Source organism: Chiloscyllium plagiosum, chromosome 4 (genome assembly GCF_004010195.1).
Source record: "Chiloscyllium plagiosum isolate BGI_BamShark_2017 chromosome 4, ASM401019v2, whole genome shotgun sequence".
NCBI classification, from domain to species: Eukaryota; Metazoa; Chordata; class Chondrichthyes; order Orectolobiformes; family Hemiscylliidae; genus Chiloscyllium; species Chiloscyllium plagiosum.
The window spans coordinates 96,025,646-96,047,636 of NC_057713.1; the positions used below are offsets into that span (position 1 = coordinate 96,025,646).

Here is a 21,991-nt window from a genome sequence, read left to right on the forward strand (position 1 = left end):
CTCCCCCCTCACTTCCCTCCAAGGCCCCAAGGGATCCTTCCATATCCGTCACAAATTCACCTGCACCTCCACACACATCATTTACTGCATCCGCTGCACCCGATGTGGCCTCCTATACATTGGGGAGACAGGCCGCCTACTTGCCGAACTTTTCAGAGAACACCTCTGGGACACCCGCACCAACCAACCCAACCGCCCCGTGGCTCAACACTTCAACTCCCCCTCCCACTCCACCAAGGACATGCAGGTCCTTGGCCTCCTCCATCACCAGACCATGGCAACACGATGCATGGAGGAAGAGCACCTCATCTTCCGCTTAGAAACCCTCCAAACACAAGGGATGAATGCAGATTTCTCCAGCTTCCTCTCCCCCCACCTTTTCTCAGTCCCAACCCTCGGACTCAGCCTTCTTGACCTGCAATCTTCTTCCCGACCTCTCCGCGCCTATCACCCTCACCTTAACCTCCTTCCACCTATCGCATTCCCAATGCCCCTCCCCCAAGTCCCTCCTCCCTACCTTTTATCTTAGCCTGCTTGGCACACCCTCCTCATTCCTGAAGAAGGGTTTATGCCCGAAATGTCGATTCTCCTGCTCCTTTGATGCTGCCTGATCTGCTGCGCTTTTCCAACAACACATTTTTCAGCTTTGATCTCCAGCATCTGCAGTCCTCACTTTCTCCTGCACAATTTGTTTTGCAATTATAGAGAATATTGTCAATACTCCATCTGGAAAACCTGTTACATGATGACCAAATTAACAACTCAAGGAAGAAAAGGAAGAGATTGAGGACAGGTTATTAAGAACTATGCCTTCTTTGCTTGTCTGTTCAGAACCACACATTATAAACCTACTGCGATGAGAGATGCTCCAATTCTTTTAAATGATGCTAAGGCCTTCCAAAAGGAAGAAAGCAAGTTGAAACAATAAAAACTGCTATATAGTGAATAACCCTTACACTCGTCCTGCAGTCTGAAATGAATTCCAGTTCACATTCAATTACAGGGGGTGGAGGTCAATGAAAGGGTCAAATAAATTATAAAGTACATCAATTTATTAGAATATACCTTACAAAGAAGCACTCCAAACAGGGATTTGTTTAAATTACCACAAGATTGTGGTAACAATATTTATGCTATATTTACCTAAATGAGGTTATAGGACGATATTTACTCTTAAAAATTGCTAAATATAGTCCTTTACAGAGTGCAAGCACCACCATAGTGGGAGGTTTGTTCTGATCTACATCTTTAAACTGACAAGCTGTAGAATTCCTAATGAATGCCTTCTTTCATCTGTATGTCTGTATATATTTGACAGTATAAATATTTAGTAATATGTGAGTCAGCTTGTGATTTTACCCAGATGGACTGATTGATGTCCCAGTTTGACAGTGCCAAAGATGATTTGTGCAGTTATACAAAGTGTTTTCTTCCCCTCCTATTTCACTGGCGGCAATTAGACAGCTGATAGCAAACACTCTAAAGTGTCTTAAATAGTGAAAAATTCTTTTAGCAGTTACTGCTTCTTCACAGGAATAAATTAAACTTAAAACATTTTGAAATATTAACAGATTTGCATTTTATCAGCTGAAACTATGGAGATAAAGTTGAAAACACAACAGAAATGGGTATATTCCAACAAAACACATCCAAATAATAATGTCTAATGTAGTTATTAATCTTGAAATGCTCAACATCAATTTATGGAACATTGTCAATCAACAGATTCTAGAAGTAAACCAAAGGAAAATCCAGAATTTTGCTGATTTTTAAGCCAATAACAAAATTCTACTGGAGGTCTCAAAAGGGTTAAGTATACTAATGATTTCATTCTTTGAATTTTGAAAGTATTTCATCAATAATAAAATTTGCACACCAAAGAAAGGACATTGCATCAATCATATTTGAACTTTTAATGTCAATTATTGCATTAGATGTAAACTTGGATTTCCACAGATACAGAAATGGAATTAAATTACAGTCTAACTGCAGACGTTCCATGTATCAGTGTTTTCTTTTGAAGAAACTGGCATATGCTATTAGCTTCATAATACAAATAATGCTAGATATTTGTGCTTAAAGCTGCAATATTGCTTCTCTTTCAGAAAGTCTACAGAGGCTAATTTTGCACCAATCAAAAAAAAAATCTTAGACGAAACCTGCCTTGAACAGAATTTCCAGTCACTATACAGCATTCTCAGCAATTTTTCAACCTTTGTAAATTAGTTATAGATAAGAACACTGAAAAAGTATTGCCCTGTTTGGCTCCAGGGTCCATAAAATACTTAAGAGCACTGACAACATAAAGTCTTTAAAACAAATAGAATGGGGTTTTCTGACAAGTAAAGGAATGATGTCTGTTTGTTGTACAATTCTGTCCCATATAGATCTACGAAAAAAGGCATTCTACTGCAGCTGTGGCTCATGGAGATTTAGCTGTAGTGAGTTCCCCTTAGTTCAGTGACTTTAGCTACACTTGAGATGTGATTCAACTGCTCCATCTGACACAGTAACAACCGTCACTTTTTGTGCAGTTTTTTTGGTGAGGGGAGAAAGAGGTGGAAATAAATAAGTAAGAAATAAATGTATTCCATTCAGGGAGCGTTTTCCTTTTATTGGATTTGAATAGTAATAAATTTGCTATTGACCAGATATAGAGTGTGTGGCCCTCGGGCTTAATCCAATGACCTCGATTCACTTGATTATTATGTTCTGTACCCTCAATCCATCAGCCTGTACAGACCCAATTACTGACAGTCACTGCGCTACTTCCTTGTAACCCAAAGAATGGGAAAAATAGCAAAAACAGCAGGTACAGATGATTAATTTTTATGAGTGATGACAGATTTCAGACAATATACACACACTATAGGGCTGGGCTTACATACACAAAAATGAGTGAAAAATGACTGAACTTGATGGGCAAAGTTTCAAATAAGCTGCATTGTTTCACAAAATATGTCATCAGGAAAAAAATGTATTAACTCTAATCAGAGAAAATGGTTTGATTCATTGCTTAATTTCAAGATGCCAGACTGTAAATTATATCAGAGCTGCCATAACTAATTTTTGCTGTGCTGCACTAAATGACAGATGAAATGTCTGAGCAACCACAAGTGAAAAGTTTCCATCTTTCCTTCATGGCTGAATATTACTTACCCTAATGATGTATAATAGCCGGGAACTACACTTAACTTGAGCATTAAATGGCAGCATAAACTGTTTACCTGAATCTACAAAGGAAAACAGCATAGAATATCAACCAATCTGAAATTGGTAACAAATTCTTTTATGAAAGATGAAAAATAATTATATTGATTGTGAAATTATTTTTCACAGAATATTGAATTTCAGCTGCTTCAACACAGAGCAGTTTGTGCTGGACATTAATGTTTTCTGTCAAATAATACTCATAATCACAGCATGCAAAAGTGTAATGATTAATGTAGGTACAATATGAAAAATAAAAAGACAGCTCAATATTATCCCTATGTAGCTATTGTATATGCAGATTGCAAACAAAGGCAACAGCAATACCTAGGTTTTTTTCTCCATGTTCTGACAAGTTTCAAAGTTTTATAAACACATGTGCATACATACATTGCATGTGTTTGCAAAGAGGTACATGGATGGGCACACCTAAAGATGGAAACAAACAGATTATGTCTTATGGCATAAAAATGTTAAGGATTAACTTGCATTTCTGCAGCACCTTCACAAATTCAAGATGCTCCACAGTGTTTCACAGCCAATGAAGCATCTTTGAAATGTCACCATTGTAATGTACCTATATACCTTTGCAATCTCAGTGTTAATATTGAAACTGGTTACTTTGCAGTTTTTTTTTGCAATGAAAGTTAGATTTCATTTGTTTCCTATTTTCTTCATGTAAAAAAAATTTACAAAAAATGTTATTCACAAATGACATTGAAGTCAAAAAAATTAAAACTGAAAGTTAGGATTGCATAAATTGAAATGGAAGTATTGGCCTTGATTACAAATATTTTTTAAAAACCTTGCTGAAATTTTGCATGTCATAAAGATATGTATGATACAACTAATTTTGGGTTTACAGTCTTATTAACTAGTATGAAAAACATACATGGTTCAGTAATTCAAATAAATTAAGTCCACCACCTCACCACTCCCCAAGTTCCCACTAGATTTAGGAATTGGTATAGAAAAACAATTAAATCAATCAAATGTGTTTAAAAAGACGGCTTTTTGCTCTTAAAAAAAAACTGAGCAATTAATCGCCATTTCTTAATTAAGGCAGCAAAATACTTTTAATGATTATTATCATGGAGGCATTTAGTCTGACCCTAACAATTCCCCACCTCATCATTTCATCAGAGTTCAATAGCAACAAACTATTTCCTCTAGTGGAGTACAGAACCAGGGGTGTAATCTTAAAATTAGAGCTAGGCCACTCAGAAATAATGCAAGGAAGCATTACACACAAAGGGTGGCAGAAATCTGGAACATTCTCCAGCAACAAGCTATTGACCCTGGGTTTAAAAGTCTAAAAACTGAGGTTTTCTGTTTATTGTTGGGTAAGACTATTAAGAAATACACTACCAAGATACAGACTTTAGATTTAGAGCAGCCATGAGCTCAATGATTAGCAGGACAGTCTCAAGAGATTGAAAGGCCTCGTTGTATTCATAGATCCATATGCTTTGTTGCCTTTGCCTTGAAGCCATCAAAAATGACAACTGGTAGCACTTGTAGAAGCCATTCATGTTGCATTTTCATTGCATATAATTTATTAAGTACTTTATCTTTCCAGAAATTATTCACTGAATACTGGGGATCTTCCAATTAAACAGTTAGATTACGAAGTGATTTGACACTCTGTCCTTTTGCCTTTGGAATCTAGCTTTGAGTTCAATTTAGGCTGATATAGGATAAGGAGATTCAGTGCTGTTGAGGCTGTAAAGCCATTTCAAGGCAACTTCCTGGAGTAGTATTAGAAGGTGATTTATTTTGCAAGCTATACTGTACAATGAAATACTTGATTTCAACACTGAATGAAAAGGAGTTAATTTCAGCATCTTCCAGTTTGATCAACAAATGGTCAAATTCCCAGAATACAAAAGACTGGATGTTGTTGGAGTGGGATATCTCATGTCATGTCTGGCTAAACAGATTATTTTCCTCATATTTCAGCTCATAGTGCTTTTTCTGCTATACATGCTGGAGGTGACAGCTGATAATGGTGTGGCAAGAGCAGTTGGATTTAAGATCTCACTGAACAGGGGGACCAATAGTCTATCCCCTTAACCAGTAACATGTACGAATTAAGAAACAGATGGGGTAGGAAATTGGGACAATTAAAGTTAACTTAAATACAGAAAAAGAAACAGAGGGGAAGAGAGACTGGTTTAAGAAAGAGTTATTAAAGGAATATAAAACAAAAAGATTATTTTTATAATGCCAAGATTCTAACAATAATTTATAACAAGCATAAATACGACTATACAGTTTAAGTTGTTTCCTTGCTGTGCCCAAGTTGATTAGCATTGCATTAACAATTAAAAATTATTTTAAGTTCCAGCTCCGAACTTTCTGTAGATATTTAATTGCCAAATAACACGCAAATCCAAGAAAATTGTTTTAAAAAATTGGAGACTGAGGATGAGATGCTATTTATGAAGAGCAAATTGCAGAGTTATGTAAACTGACCAGGAAATTCAGCAGAATTCCAATTTATGGCATAGCTTGTAATCCCCAAAATGTGCATTTGCAATGGTACACACTGTTAATAATAACTTAAAAAAAATTAAATCAGCCAATTCAGACACAGTAAGACACAACTTCAGGACAGGTAGGACTTGAATCTGGACCTTCTGGTACAGAGGTAGAGACATTACCACTGCGCCACTAGATCCTTGTGCATTGTTTCCAGCAAGATTTTGCATTTGTAATACCCTCACCCATCTTACAGTCAATCTAACATTAAACAGCTTGAAGAAGAGGCAATACAGAACTTTACAAAATACATTCCAAAACAGATGTTCATGCCAGACACTTGGGTTTGAGAACTCGTTGTATCTAGTGATTTGATTAGACTAGACTTTTTTTTTTAAAAAAAACAGCCACAGTAGTCTTAACTTTAAGATATTTTAACACAAAGAGTAATGTTGTAAAAAGGTTTCTAAACAGTTTGCGATGGTTAAGAAGCATAGATTGCAGAAGTGAACAATTATTGCCAAGATAACGCTGCCCTTTTGAACCAGGTGCTGAAATATCTGATTAGTTCTTGTGCTACACTGTTAGGCATCCTGCTTTTGCCAAAGGGGCAGCTATTATTATTAACATCATTTGTCTGAATCATTACTCCGAACCTTGGTTCAGCAAACACTATGAGCGTGGCATTGTAATAAATGACCACAGAAATCTTCTTAGTTTCAGACGGTTTTTATCTGCCAACTCTCCACCATCAGCTCCATCTTTCTGAGAAGCTGTAAATCCCCAAAAGGGATGGTGTGTCTATTTGTTTTCCACTAGGTTACCACTCTGTCTATTGCTATTTGGATTAAAAAGGGTGAATTCAATTCATTCATATGACACAAAAACCACTGATACAGTAATTTTTTTTGCCCAAGAGGAAACACAAAAAACAAAGTTGCTGAATACAAGCCAACACTAGCAGCATGTGTAGCATCAACAAACCTTCACTGTGTTGTTTTCAATTCGTTGTAAATACACATAGCTTTTCATGGTTTGTAAAGATTGGAGCGATTTCACTTGAAGTGGCAGTGAAATAGGAGCAATATTGATTTGTAGTTTATGGAATTAAACTATTACCCTTTCAAGATCAATTTACAGATAACAAGGTATCTAAATCCTTGTCAATAAAGTTAACTGCAAATCAATCAGAAATTTTGACTTATTCACAAATCATTGTATACATTTTCATAAATTCATATAGCATTCAGATGAACCACTCAACCCAACATGTCTGTGACAGCTCTCGGAATCCAAAATATGGCTAGAAAGTTATTGCATTTCAGAAGTTTCAGACGAGCTCCAGGCGAGTCAGATGAGTTTGGGCTTTCTTTTGAGTCTTGCACTTATTCAATTCAAGTTGGGAAGCGATGGTACAATGGTATTTGTTGCTGGACTAGAATACAATATAATATACTTTATTGTCAAAGGCACTCAATGTAAAATTCAGTGAAAAGTGTGTACCGTCCCCATACAGTGGCGCCATTCACAATAAGTTGGAATAAAATTTTAAAAAGATAACTTAAAGAGAGCCCAACATTTCCTTATCTGCTGCTACCATTCCCACCATTCCATTGAGAATGTCATGCTTAGGAATTCCTAGCCCACGCCATGCTACTGCCAGGGGCCCACTCCATGTGAAAGCAAGAGTCCTGCTCCCAGGGTGACTAACCAAATCTGTAGCCATGCTGCTGCTAAAGATGCCACTACGGCTTCAGAGCCCATCAAAGCCACCTCCTGCTGAAGAGCTCTCTTTATCAGGTATGTTTGAGAAAAAAGGGGAAGAAGGAAAAAAAATTGCAGACGAAGAAGACAACTCCATCCTAATCTGCTGCCGCAACCTTGAATAAGTAATCCAAAGATCCAGGCAATGCTCTGGGGACATGGGTCTGAATCCCACCAAGGAAGACGATGAAATTTAAACTACATCTGAAATTAAAATCTAATGGTCTCCATGTAACCATTGTTGACTGTATTAGATAGCAATAGTACTAGATACAAGGAAGGGGCAGCACAGTGGCTCAGTGATTAAGCACTGCTGCCTCACATCACCAGGCACCCTGGTTTGATTCCAGTCTCAGGCGACTGTCTGTGTGGAGTTTGCACATTTTCCCCGTGTCTGCGTGGGTTTTCTGCAAGTGCTCCGGTTTCCTCCCACATTCCAAAGATGCGCGGATTAGGTGAACTGACTATGCCAAATTGCCCATAGTGTTCAGAGATGTCTAGGTTAGGTGCATTAGTCAGAGGAAATGTAGGAGAATGGGTCTGGGTAAGATGCTCTTCGATGTGGACTTGTTGGGCCGAATGGCCCACTCCCACATTGTATGGATTCAATGATGAAATTGACCAACTGATCTGTGTTGAAGCAGGGAGGACAAAGGGATTGATTAAAAGAGGGGAAATAGAGCATGAGATGAAGCTTGCGAAGAACATGCAAACTGACTGCAAAAGCTTCTATAGGTTTATGAAGGGAAAAAGATTAGTGAAGACAAATGTAGGTACCTTACAATCAGAAACAGGGGAAGTTATAATGGGGAACAAAGAGACAAATTAAGTACATATTTTGATTCTGTCTTGACAGAGGAGGATACAAATAATATCTCAAACTTGTTGGGGAACACAAGGTCTATTGAGAGGAAGGAAATCAATATTAGTAGGGAAATGGTGTTGGTAAATTGATAGGATTAAAGGCCAGTAACTCCCTAGGGACCAATAATCTACATCCCTGAATAATTAAGGAAGTGGTCATAGAAATAGTTGAAGCATTTGTGGTCAGCTTCAAAGATTTTATAGATTCTGGAAGAGTTTCTGTGATTTGGACAGTAGCTAATGTAACCCCACTATTTAAAAGGAGGTAGAGAGAAACAAGAAATATAGATTAATTAGCCTGACATCATTAATAGAGAGAACGCTGGACTGCATTATAGATGATTTATTATCACAACACTCAATGACAGAATTGGATAGTCAGCAAGAATTTACAAAAGAGAAATCATGCTGGACAAATTTACTCGAATTTTTCAAGAATGTCACTTCTATAGTTGATAAAGCTGAGTGGGAGGGTGATCTGTGAGGAGGATGCAGATATGTTTCAATCTAATTTGGATAAGTTGGTGAATGGCAAATTCATGGCAGATGAAGTAGAATATGCATAAATGTGAGGTTACCCACTTTGGTAGCAAAAATACTGAGTCAGACTATTACCTGAATGGCAATAGTTTGGGAAAGGAGGTGGTACAAGAGTCCTCGGTGTATAGCTAGTCACTGAAAGTAGACATCCAGGTGCAACAATTTGTCAAGAAGGCAAATTGGCCTTCAAAGCAAGAGAATTTGAGTACAGGAGCAGAGAATTTTGTTGCACTTGTATAGATCACACCCGGAGAATTGTGCACAATTGTGGTCTTACCTGGGGAAGGATTTTCTGACTAAGGAGGGAGTACAACTAAGTCTTACCACACTGATTATTTGGATGGTAGGACTGATGTATGAAGACAGACTGGATCGATTAGGACTATATTCAATGGATTTTAGAAGACTGAGAAGGATATCTCATTGAAGCCTTATAAAATTCTAACAGGACTGGACAGGCGAAATGCAGGAAGAATATTCCCAATGACTGGGGAGTCCAGAACCGGGGTCACAGTTCAAGGACATGGGCTAGGCCATTTCAGACAGAGGTGAGTTTGTGGAATCCTCTGCACAGAATCCATTTGAGGAAAACATTGCAGGTTAGATATAGTTCTTAAGGCTAAAGGGATCAAAGGGTATGGAAAAAAATAGAAGGAAAAGGATGCTGAGTTGGATGACCAGCCATAATTATACTAAATGGTGAAGCAGGCTTTTCCTGCTCCAGTTTTCAATGTTTCTATGATTATTGTAAAAATCTATCTGGTTCACTAATGTCCCTGATAAACCGCTGTCCTTACCTGGTTGTGTGTACATGTCACTCCATGTGATAGCAATGTGATTGACCCTTAAGTGCCCTCTCAAACGGCTGAGCAAAGCAATCTGTTGTATCAAACCACTAAAAAGTCTCAGAAAAGGTATGAAATAGGATGGGTCATGTGGCATCAACCTAGCCACTAGGCGGACTTTGCAGGGTTGACAAGATTCATGTGAAAGAACCTTGCAATGTTTTACTACATTAAAGATACTATATAAATTCATTTTTTTGTTGCAATCTCTCGATAAAGATAACACATGATAAATTTAGCTTAGGAGAATGCGCAAGTGGGTATAAAGTGAGCACAAATCTCATTTTGAATGTCTCAGTCACAAAAAGGCAAACCACGGTGATATTTATCAGATATAATTTGGTATTCTAAGTACAACAACACATATAAAACCTCTCTGCAGAAATGTTGATAAATATTTTAAAGATGGCTTTAAAAAGCAGATGAGATTTCTGATGCAAAAATATGTAAATATGGCTGTAAAATTCAAACAAAGGAAATTTCCCTTAATTTTTTTTTCAAGTTTTACTTCTGGGTTTTTACTGGAGCTGATCTTTAAGAGTTCTGAAAATACTAGCATAGAGTAAGAATCTGAACACACTCACCAGGGGTTAACTAGTTTCAGATTTATTTGTATTCAAATTACTGGGATGCATGTTGCAACAACAGCTTCAGGAGTTTTAATTTGCTTTTTGCTGTTTCTTCATTGCTGTAGTTTTATTTTAATGACAATTACACTCATTGCAACTATATTTTTGTTATATTATGTCCGTGACATGTCATATTGTTCCTTAAGAAATGGTCATTTAATATTCAAACATTCATTACATGCTTTGTTTGACATAGTACATCATATATCAACAACCATTTATTCCCACATTTTACCACTTTTTTGCATGAACTTGTAGCATTTGCAGACTGATGCACAGTATGGCTCATTGGGTCATTTTATAATCTCTATGCAACTATGCAACAGGTGCAAGGTGGAATAACATATAATGCACCTCATTAGCTTATGAATTCCTGAATGTTTGCTCTGAAGACTCCTACTTCTGACAAAAATAAGGAGGTACAATAGATCTGGGAGGTGTGCTTTCATTTATTCTAACAAATTTCACTACTTCTTAAATCACAAACAATTACATAATTTCTTAACATCTGAAAAATCACAGTGTCAAATATCAAAACATTTTTGTCATCACACAATGTCACTGTTAGTTTAAAAGGTGGCGATCCAATTAGAGCCTAATCTGCACTCTACAGAGATTAATTTTTTTTAATTTCAGTTTAATGAATGATAAATACTTGTTTCTTAATCAGTGTTCAATTATGCCAATAATTACCAACTGGTGAAAGCTACTATTGTGTTAATAATGTCATTGTAGAATGCAAACAATTTTATAATTGAATGTGCTTCAGATCCCTATCCATTTCTAGTGAAAATGTAAAAGCAGTGAGTTGAAATGGAATTGTTTTAAATATTTATAATGAAATTGTTAATTCTGGCTTGCATTCTGTAGCACAACACAGGTGAAATGTTTCAAGAATGAATATGGAGGTTGTTGAAAGAAATGGATGCTACTTCCTCATTGTGTTGCGTGGTGTAAGAATAGACTCATTCAGCTTTTAGTGGATGTATAATTATAATGTTAAATATGCTTCAAATTAACTATACTCATCCCTGCATGCTGACACCCATGTAGTCTGCTGTGCAGAGGATGGGGGCAGAGGTGGGACACAAATCCATATCTGTGATACCTGATTTACCAATTTCACAGTCTATACTCTGAGGAAAGAGATAGAGTTAAGAACACACACACACACACACCTCTCTGGCAAGGACTTCCAAAGACTCTCAACCCTCTAAAAGAAGAAACTCATCATCTTACATTGGCACCCTTTTATTCTGAGACTATGCCCTCTGGTCTGAGACTCTACCATGAGGGAAAACGTCTTCTCAGCATTTACCCTGTCAAGCCCCTTCAGAATTCTATTTGTTTTAATAAGGTAACCTCTCATTCTTCTAAATTTCAATAGAGCTTCAACCCATTTAGTCTTTGCTTGCAAGACAATCCCTCCATACTGGCCATCATCCCAATGAACCTTCTCTGAAATGCCTCCAATGAAAAGACCTACAACCCTCCAAACTGTCAGTGCTCCTCCATATCTATCCTCTTGTGCATCTCCAGTGTCTGTCTCTTTTCTATCTTTCCCCTTTAAAGGTGTTCCTTTTGGTCTACCTATTCGACCAAGTTCTTGGTTACCTCCATACATGGCTCAATATCAAATTTAGTTTTATGTTGCTCTAGAAAAGTGCCTTTAGATATCTTATCATGTTAGGAGCACTTTCTAACTATAAATTGTTGTCTGAGCTTAGGGAGAGAGCAATTTAACTCATATTCCAGAGTGGAAAATGCCTTCCATTTAAAGCACAGACCTCTCCATCCGAATAAACAAAGAAAATTACAAAAAATCAAACAGGAAAACGAAATAAAAACAATTAAAATATATTATGCAACAACGATTTTTTTGATATTAAAACATGCAGTCATCACTGAATAAAACATGCTATGGATTTTGATATTGTCAAAAAGTTAATATATTTTTCAAGTAATAAAGAAAACATATTTTACACTTGCTTCTAGAGTAGCACACTTTAAAAGAGAATGGAACACATTATGCTAAAGGTCTCTATTTGGATTATAACTCTACATATAAATATTTATTGTTAATTAATTAGTTGGAAGCTGAGGTTGACACAAGGCAACGAGTCAAAACGTTTTGTGTGAATTTTCAGAAAGACTGAAGACTGGATTAGTGCAGTAACCGAACTACATTTAATCACCATTGTATCAAGAAACATCGTTTCAAGATGAAAGATGAAGTTAGAGCTAAAGGTACAGAACAGATTATAATCATCAAACTTTGAAAAAATGGGCTTGTTAGATTTATGGGATTTCACAATTAGAGATCTTTCTCCACAAAATACCAGCATGTTTTAAAAATTAGAAATATCAAAACAAGTTGAATGTTCAGATGTGATCCAATAATTGTCACATTGTTTCAGTGCATTTCATCCAGCTGCACTTGTTCACAAGTACAGAAATAGCACAGCTCCTGCCTACCTGACTGACATATGCACAACACCAGATCGGTTGGTAATGAGAGCTATCAAGTTTCCACATGTACTCCCAATATTAGCTGCCCAATTCTAGAAACTACAGTACAGCCAAACCCTTTTTCTTTAACCTATTGTGAAGATCTGAACTGGACAGAATTCAAGCCAGTTCCAATTGAATATGGTCCTGTTTTTGCAAATAATTCTCAATTTGGTGTGAATGTGCTGAATTAAAATAAATTATGCCAAAACTAGTATGCAGTTCCTTGTGTAAAGTTAAATCACACTAATTTTAACAGTTTGTTTCTAGCTGTGTACATAATACAGTATCTCTAAGCTGGAGTGGGGATGTCCTGATTCCAATATAACATCTCAAGAATCAATTGTTCTATGATATTGACAACAGAACTTATAATCATTAATGTACTGTACAGCACAAAAAAACTGTTAAGAAGCGACTTAATGTGTGTTCAAAATGTTGATAGAGTAAACAGAGTGAAACTGTTTCCATTGGCAGTAGGTTCAGTAAGCAGAGGACACAGATTTAAAGCAGGAAAACCAGAGGCGTTAATAGAAGAACTCACAAATTTAGCTAGTTGTTTTGATCTTGAATGAGCCATCCAAAAGAGCATTTGGAGCAGCTTTATTATTAACTTTCAAAAGGAAAGTGGATCACTACTTGAAAATGAAAAATTTTGGTAAATGAGTAGTAGAGTAAAACTAATTGAAAAGATGTTTTGATAATTGGGATAGGTATGATAGCCTGAATGATCTCCTCTGTGCTGTATGATTCTACAAGTTGTGATTTAGAATCATGAATCAGAAGATTCATTTGCGATTATAGTAATCCAGCTTTCTCTGGTCAACACAGCATAGAAATACAATGGAATTAATTTTACCAAGGGGCTGAGTGTTGGTTGTGGTGGTGTGTTGCTTAATGGGTTAGCAACCCACCAAAGTAAAGAGGACTTCAAGTTAAATGTAGTATTTTTGGATGGAGAGGGCCCATTTAACTCAGCAAGGCAGAGGAAGAGTGGTGGAGAAAGTGAGGACACTAAGAGTGAGGAAAATGAGGAAAATAAGACACTTAAAGTGAATGTATTGGGACATGTTAAATTTCAAAGAAAACTGGCATTACTTATTAGGAGAGGTATGAGGGAGGTTCCTGAAGAAGGGCTTATGCCCGAAACGTCGATTCTCCTGTTCCTTGGATGCTGCCTGACCTGCTGCGCTTTTCCAGCAACACATTTTCAGCAGAGGAAGAGTGGTGTTAGGTTCCAGAGGTTGGAGGGAGGCACCAGAAAAGATAGCATTATGGAGAATCATTTGGAGCCCCTCAATGGGCACTAAGGACCCTTCAAAATATGTAACCTTTCCTTCATGCCTTTTATTCCGAGTTCGGAAAATAGTTGGCTGGCCATGTTCCTTCTGCATTCCCCTGGTCCACTGCAAGTACTTATAATCAGCTGCTTGGATATGCTACGACACACCTTCAGCGACAGGTAAGATTTGAATCTGGACCTTCTGGATCAGAGATAGGGACATTATTACTGTGCCGTAAGACCATCTATTCATTATATTAAGATGACAAGGTGATAAATGACCCTTGAAAGGCCTTTAGTTAGAAAATTAAGGGATTCAAAAAAGCTAAGGATCAGTGAGCTGACTGATGCATTACCCACCCACCATCAAAATGGAGGACAGCTCAAATTGGCAAGAAGGCAATGGCTAGACTCCTGATGTAATGTACATGCTCCCCCCACCTGCGAATACACAAGCTGTGGGGGAAGGGACATAAATATAAAATTCACCCCAATAAGATACTTAAAGTGAATGTATTGTGACATGTTAAATTTCAAAGAAAACTGGCATTACTTATTAGGAGAGGTATGAGGGAGGTCAATTTATTTGGAGCCCATTACAGATGATAACCTCTTTACTTCAAGAGACCACTGCTATCATTGATGTGGAAAATGGAAAAACTTACAATGAAAATAAATACGAGTGCACAGTTTTGGTCACCTCTTTAAAGGAAGGACGCAAATGCTTTGGAATCAGTTCAAAAAAGGTTTACCATGTTAATGCTAAAAATGAGAAGGTTACCTTACAAGGAAAGGTTGGACAGGCTAGCCTTGCATTCACTGGGTTTAGAAGAATACACATCAATTTGATAAGAGTATTGAAATGTTAGATGTGAAGAGGATGTTTCCTCTTTTAGGGAGGGCTGTAACTTGGGTTACTGTCTAATTAAAACAGAGATGAAGTGAATTGATTTTTCACTCAGAGGGTCATGAGTGGATTTGAGATTACAATCAGATCAACTTGATCATTTTGAATAGCAGAGCAGGCTTGAGGGGCTAAGTGGCCTACCCTTGCACCTTGTTTATATGCAATAGTTGCATTTATACAATGCCTTTCATGACCACTGAATGTCACAAAGGTTTTTACAACAATGAAGCACGTGAAGAACTGTCTCTATTGTAGCTAAGGCTCTAGGGAGAACTCAACTGATGTTTTCTTGAAAGCGTGCCATGGGATCTTGTACATCTGATTGAGAGGGAAAAGGCTTCAGTTGAATGTTTGTCCATAAGGTACCAACTTCAAGAATTTAGCATTACCTCAAGTTACTGCACTGGATTGTGAGCCTAGATTTCATGCTCAAGTCTCTGAAATTAGATTTGCACAAGCAACTTCCTGTGGCTGAAGCAGGAATGCTACCAATTGAACCACAGCTGACTGTAAGCCTGTTATTAGCTTTTTTATAGACAGGTATGCAGATTTGAACTGGCTCTAACTGGATGTTTCATCAAATTCCTGATCACTGGTTACATGCAAGGACCATCTGGCAGGACTGCAAAACACCACAATCTGTTTTGATGGGTAGACATTGTATGATATGGTCACTGAATGTCAAAGTGACAGTTACTGGCATGTTATGCAGTTTGTAGATGGTGACTGTGACTGCTGTAGATACATGGTCTCTGTAAGCCAGCTTTAGCAACATGAACATGCCAGCATACTGTTGGACTGAAAATAAGTGTTTTTCACAGGCAAATAACAAGATTATTTAACTATCTTAAAAAAGGAATTACAGTAACTGCACAACAATGACTTTGACATTTTTAATGCCAATGACAAAAAAAAGTGCTGTACTTTACCTGATGTGGTGATGCTTATTTTATCCCTCATAACATAAGAAATTAGGTGTGGACACAGTAGCTATTTAGTACAGCTCATATTGCATTCACATCAGTGCCTGGGCTAGTATTAAGTCATTTGCAATTGCAAAGCAGAACCATATTGGACTCAAAATGTTAACTTTGTCTCTCCACAAATGTTGCCAGATCTGCTGAGTCTCTGCAATACTTTGTTTTTAATGAAACTATGCAGTTTCATCTAGCTTGGAAAAACAATCTTGCTCTAGAAAAATTAGGTTTAACTTGTCCAGCATTGGTATTTTATGTGTTCACTGTTTAAATGAACGCGTGAGGCATCTTGGATCCAGGCATATTCTTATGATGCATCTTTCTTTACAACTCACATGATGGAGCAACAGCGATTTGTGTGGTAGTTGACTTTCTATTTCTCTCCATATTGTTCAGTTCCGCATGAAACTCCTAGATCCATACACTGCACTTCCTTACAGGATCAATAAGCATGTTTCTTTCATTCTTGTGATACCATGTTGCATTGCCCTTAAAACTGCCAATTGTGTCTGGGTACAGATGTTTGAGACTATTGATTGATTCAGTTGTATCATACCTGATCTGGTTCAACATAGTGGGTATGGTGTGAATTTCATGTTTTGTGACTACATAAGATTTGTGCATCTGTGGTTCGGCCATTGCTGAATCATTGTTAGCTAGAATGTAGAAGATTTCAGGAAAATAAGATGAGTTTGCAAATTGGCTCTGCAGTGTGATTCTGCCAATGCACAGAATTGGTGATCTGTTCTACACAGAGACACTGTCTCTCATAGGTTGTACAGGTACACAATCCTTTATCTGAAATTCCGAAATCCGAAAAGCTCCAAAATCTGAAATGTTTTTCATGGAGTGTAGAGTGTCATTTTGGTGTGCAAATAGGTGACCCAACTCCAAACCCACTTGAACTATGTCATTCAGATGTGATGTGGCCCAGCACTGGCAGGCGTCAATTGTGTCTCAGCGCTCGTGCTAGTTACATGAGGGTCTGCTATTAGTAATTTGTTTTATTTCACTGTGAAAATGTAATTTATTCTGAAATCTGAAAAATTCCAAATTCCGAAAAACAACTGGCCCCAAGGATTTCAGATAAAGGATTGTGTATCTGAACAATGTAGTGCCAATTGCTGAGGTAAATGGTGGTAAACATGTTGGTACTAGTTCCTGTGTCAATATTGACCTTTAATGTGTATTGTATAACCTTGTCACAACATGTGATGCTAATGGTTATAAACACTCTGGTGATTTCATACCTTTGACAATATATGAAGAGTTAAGAATATGGAAAGCATTTGCCTTTATACTGGTTGACTCCAAATCTCAATTTGTTTGAATTTATGTATCTTCTTAACGCTTTCCTTGTTGCTATAGTCATAACGTTGGACCATTTTGTTGATCATCTGTGTTATGGGGTCTTGCTTTAATTTCAAACTAGATTTCCTGTAAAGGCTTGCCTTAGGTGCCACATGCCACAAATATCAAACAAAGCTAAATAGCTTTTGGGTTGTTATGACCAGACCCGAGGTGATGTTTCGCAAATTGTTATGACTGGATACTCAAACTGCTAAGCCCCCACTGAGGAGGTCGAACTTCCTGCCCTTCTTTATTCTCCTACCCAGCACAGTGGCTCAGCACCAGGGATCAGGCTTTAATTCCACCCTCAGATGAATGTCTGTGTGGAGTTTGCACATTATCTGTGTGGGTTTCCTCCAGGTACTCTGGTTTTCTCTCACAGTCCAAAGATGTGCAGGTTAGATGGATTGGCCATGCTAAATTGCCCAGTGTGTCTAAGTGAATTAGCCATGGATTACAAGGATAAGGAAGGGGGGTGGATCTAAGTGGGACGCTCTATGGAGGGTCGAATGGCCTGCTTCCACACTGCATATGATTCTACGTCATATCCCCTCTGCAGGTTGCAACAAGCTTATTTTAAAAACAATTGCATTCTTTTAGGGCACCATTCTCCCAAACCCAAATAAACTCATGTTTTAAAAGAAGCAGGCTTTCTTGAATGATCAAAAAGACAAATACACACAATTAAGAGGTAAGTCCAAAAAGATAACAGTTACAAAAAAAAAGTTCCGTCTCTAAATTATTTGTGAAGAGCAGATAGCTGAACATTGTGGCCATTATAATAGTAATTACTAGTTAGCACTGTGGTTCGTAATTGACAGTTATTTCCTTGAGACTCTTGGTTTTGTACACTTACTGATTCCTTGTTTTAACTGGTTTGCAACACTCAAATTGATGGAAAGTCTTCACCAGCAGCACAGGGATAACCAGGAGTTGGCTCTTTGAATGTGACCTTCACAGCACACTAACAATCAACCTTGAGAGCATTCAAGATTTTCAGAGTTCTCTGCTTGAGACTGCCTCTAATTTGACTTGTAAATTAGATTGCATTCCTTGCTTGCTTAGTTGCAATTCAGCAAAGATGTTGCTGGATGGCCAATCAATAATTAAGTGTTCCATTTCTCTTCAGATGTCTTTGTCTTTTTTCTAAAAAAAGGTAGGGCGCAGTGTAGTGCAGTGCAAATTTTACCCAATTTTGTCTTTCTCCTTTTATTGCAGCCTTTCTTCTCTCACTTTCTCTTTTACTTTTCTTGTTGCTGCTCCTTTACAGGCCTTGGTCTCTTTAAAAATGTTGCTTTAAGGACAGTTGACTTGTAATTTAACATTGCAGGTTTGTAGTTAAATGTTTCTACCTCTTGATGATGCTCATTCCAAATAAAGACCAATGATATCACATGGGTTTTTGTTTTATTTAGGCGAAGGTTTGGTGAAAGAACATTGTGGAATCAAGTAAAGTCTGGACAGATGTTAGCCTACTTGGTGCAGGAAACTTCTAACAACTTTTAAAATTGCTTTTTTCCTTTTAGGAGATTTATTTAAATGTGTTTTTAAAACTGGAACTTCAGGCTCTTTTCTTTGAAAATACTGATAGACACAGAAATTATTGGCACAGGTCTATGATATTTGCTTATGTTTGTATTGGTAACTTCAGCCTTTTTAAATCTTTCAATAAAAGGACTGTTAGGAATTTATAGCATCTTGAACAAACTTAAAATTTAAGTACAACGAAATTAATTCCTTGAGGCTGCTCAATGCCCATCTATAGTCTGTATAAGTGTCTTTGCTCACAGAAGTTGATGTTATTGACTGTCTGAATTGTTTGATGTTGAGAGCTATTATCTCTGCTGCTGGTCTTCAAGCAGTTTTCTGAATATCTACCATTGAAATCTTTGAAATTTAGTTTTAAAGTCAGCCACCATGTTTAATCATGATTTGGATTTTGCCTCTACAAGATAATTTACCTGCTCTCTCATAAGATAATGGGTGCTTTTTATTGGCACAGACAGGGTTTTAAAGTGTCTTAAACAAGTAATTGCAGAAGAATCACATTTATGTTTCTTGTATCGCTTACTGAAAACAATTATGTCTTTGTAAGGTTAGTGACATCATATGGGTTTTGTTGAAAGCAACAGCAGGACAGATGTCACATGTCCTCACATTATTCATAATACACAGAAGATCAAGTTAATTATTGACCAATGTCATTACATAACTAAAATGTGCCCATTAAAAAATAATTGATATGCTGACACTGGTTTTACCTTCAGTATGTTATTTTACCTGATACTAATGTTATTCCTCATAATGTCATACACTAGATGTAGATAACATGGTAATGAAGATTCCAATAGACATTTATTACAGCTCACATTACATTGTCTTCAGTGTCTGGTTTAGTATTAAACAATTCAGAATTCTGAAAAACAATCACATTAGATTTGAAATGCGGTTAATTCTATTTCCTTCCCCACAGTTGCTGCCAAACCTCTGCTGTGTGTTCCAGAACTTTCTGTTTTTAATGAAGGTCTTTGGTTACAATAGAGCAACATGGTTTCAATAACATGACATGTTTCAAATGATTCCAAGTAAGGTGGTGTGTGAGATCTTTATACCTGCAGGTCACATGCTAGAATACATTGATGATATAACACATGTGAGACATAACACATGTGCCTCTCTGTGAAATGATCTTCTTGATTAAAATTCAAAATTTCCTCCCTTCTTGCTATAGACCTAAAGAAAATATCCAAGCTGAAGCTAACACCTAAGTTTTATAAATACCAAAATGAACTGACAATCCAGGTAGAAAGCCCTCACACTTTGGAGATCCTTTTTGAAGCTGTGGAACTCCACAATATGACTCTTGAGGGTTTTTGCACACATGCCACTAGCCCTAACCAGCTTTAGTTTCAAGTTCGGTGGCACAGTGGCACAATGGCTAGCACTGCTACCTCACAGCTCCAGAGATCTGGGTTCAATTCCCGCCTCAGGCAACTGTCTGTGTGGAGTTTGCACATTTCTCCTCGTGTCTGCGTGGGTTTCCTCCGGGTACTCTGGTTTCCTCCCACAGTCCAAAAATGTGCAGGTTAGGTGAATTGGCCATGCTAAATTGCCCTTAGTGTTAGGTGAAGGGGTAAATGTAGAGGAATGGGTCTGGGTGGGTTGCTCTTCGGAGGGTCGGTGTGGACTTGTTGGGCCGAAGGGCTGTTTCCACACTGTAAGTAATCTAATCTAATCTTAATGTGTAAGGAATACTAGATTCCAAGTTGATTTTCTCATTGATACAATATTATTGTTGTGTCAGACCATAGGAGCTGCTCCTTTATGAGAGAGACGTGACTGGTGGTGATTTAACCTGACGGCCACCACACCTCAGGTGAGGGAAGAGGTTGAGAAGGAGATTCCTCAATGGTAACCTCAAACCAGTGATAGGAATTGAACCCACGCTGTTGGCATCACACTGCTCTGCAAACCAGCAATCCAGCCAACTGAGCTCAACTGATTCCTGATACAATATCATCTGTGTAAGGAAACAGTGAAATTCTTTCAAAATTGCTAACAATGCACTAAAGACCAGCGATATGATGCCAGGCAACACAGGGTGCAAAGTCCATGGCACCATGGTACTACTAAGGCAAGTTGTGAAATTGTACAGTTTTACCTTACATATTTAACTCTTACTACTCTCAGGCAATCAGAGATGGGTAGTAAATGTCATCTTGACTGATTGACATACACAGATTTATATGCACCAGATTTACACCTCATCTCATTTGAACCTCATCACATTTATACTGCTGTCCTATTTGCACCCCTTCCAATTTACACTCCAGCCTACTTACACTCTCATCTGTTTTATACTACATTTTACTGCGCTTAAATGGAACAGAAATGGGGTGAATGTGTATATCTGGTGTAAATTTATCAGTTGGACTCTGAATCAGACAAAATGTGCATTGAGCAGAACACAAAATTGATTGTGGCCTTAAAACTAGATTTCCAAACAGCAGATTAAAACTTGAGTATTTGGGCCACTCATTTTAAGTAGAAACTTTTCATTTCATTTAATAAGGATTTCAATGCAGCTTGTCAAGACAGATTCCCATCTCCTTGTCAACTGGATAAATTACCTTATCCACGATATTTGGGGAGAACATTTATATATCACTCACTTTTGTAAAGTGCAAGTATTAGTTAAGTAGAAACAATTCACTTGACTCCATTCATACTACAATTTTCTTTCACTGAAAATTATTATACAGTGTTCTGGAGTACAGTAACGTGTCACCCTTATGCAGCGCCTTTCTGCATAATACTAGTTCTGGATTGTGGCAGGACATTTTTACAGAAACAAAAAAGGATGCAACTTTTTTTGGTTTTGCACTTAGAAATTAAAATATTCCTTGATGGAAATGCTTAACTAAGGTCGCAATTTGATTCTAGGAATCATTATTATGGTGACTGAGAAAAAAAAAGTTTCATTGTTCATTTCAGCTGTCAAAAGTTTCAAACCTACTAGTTTACCTGCCCACGTTTAGAGCGCAATGAATTGAATGTTGAGAGGTTATCCCACTGGGCATGTTTTTGGCAGTTATAAAACACTATCACTTCTGATTAGGGTCAAGGTTGAAATT

General features: G+C 37.4%; 1 protein-coding gene across 6 annotated transcripts in view; it reads right to left on the reverse strand.

The window, feature by feature from the left end:
• Positions 1-21,991, reverse strand: part of znf407 (zinc finger protein 407) — a 499,933-nt gene that overhangs the window by 67,653 nt on the left and 410,289 nt on the right. Inside the window, exon 9 of one of the 6 annotated variants that reach the window (XM_043688648.1) lies at positions 7,052-7,126. The exons of 4 other annotated variants lie outside the window; for them this stretch is intronic. In XM_043688648.1, the coding sequence (XP_043544583.1) occupies positions 7,086-7,126 (41 nt within the window). In that variant the 3' untranslated portion in view covers positions 7,052-7,085. Of the gene's footprint in view, positions 1-7,051; positions 7,127-10,223; positions 14,326-21,991 lie in introns of those variants that run through there. One more of the 6 variants, XM_043688652.1, reaches the window with a different exon arrangement.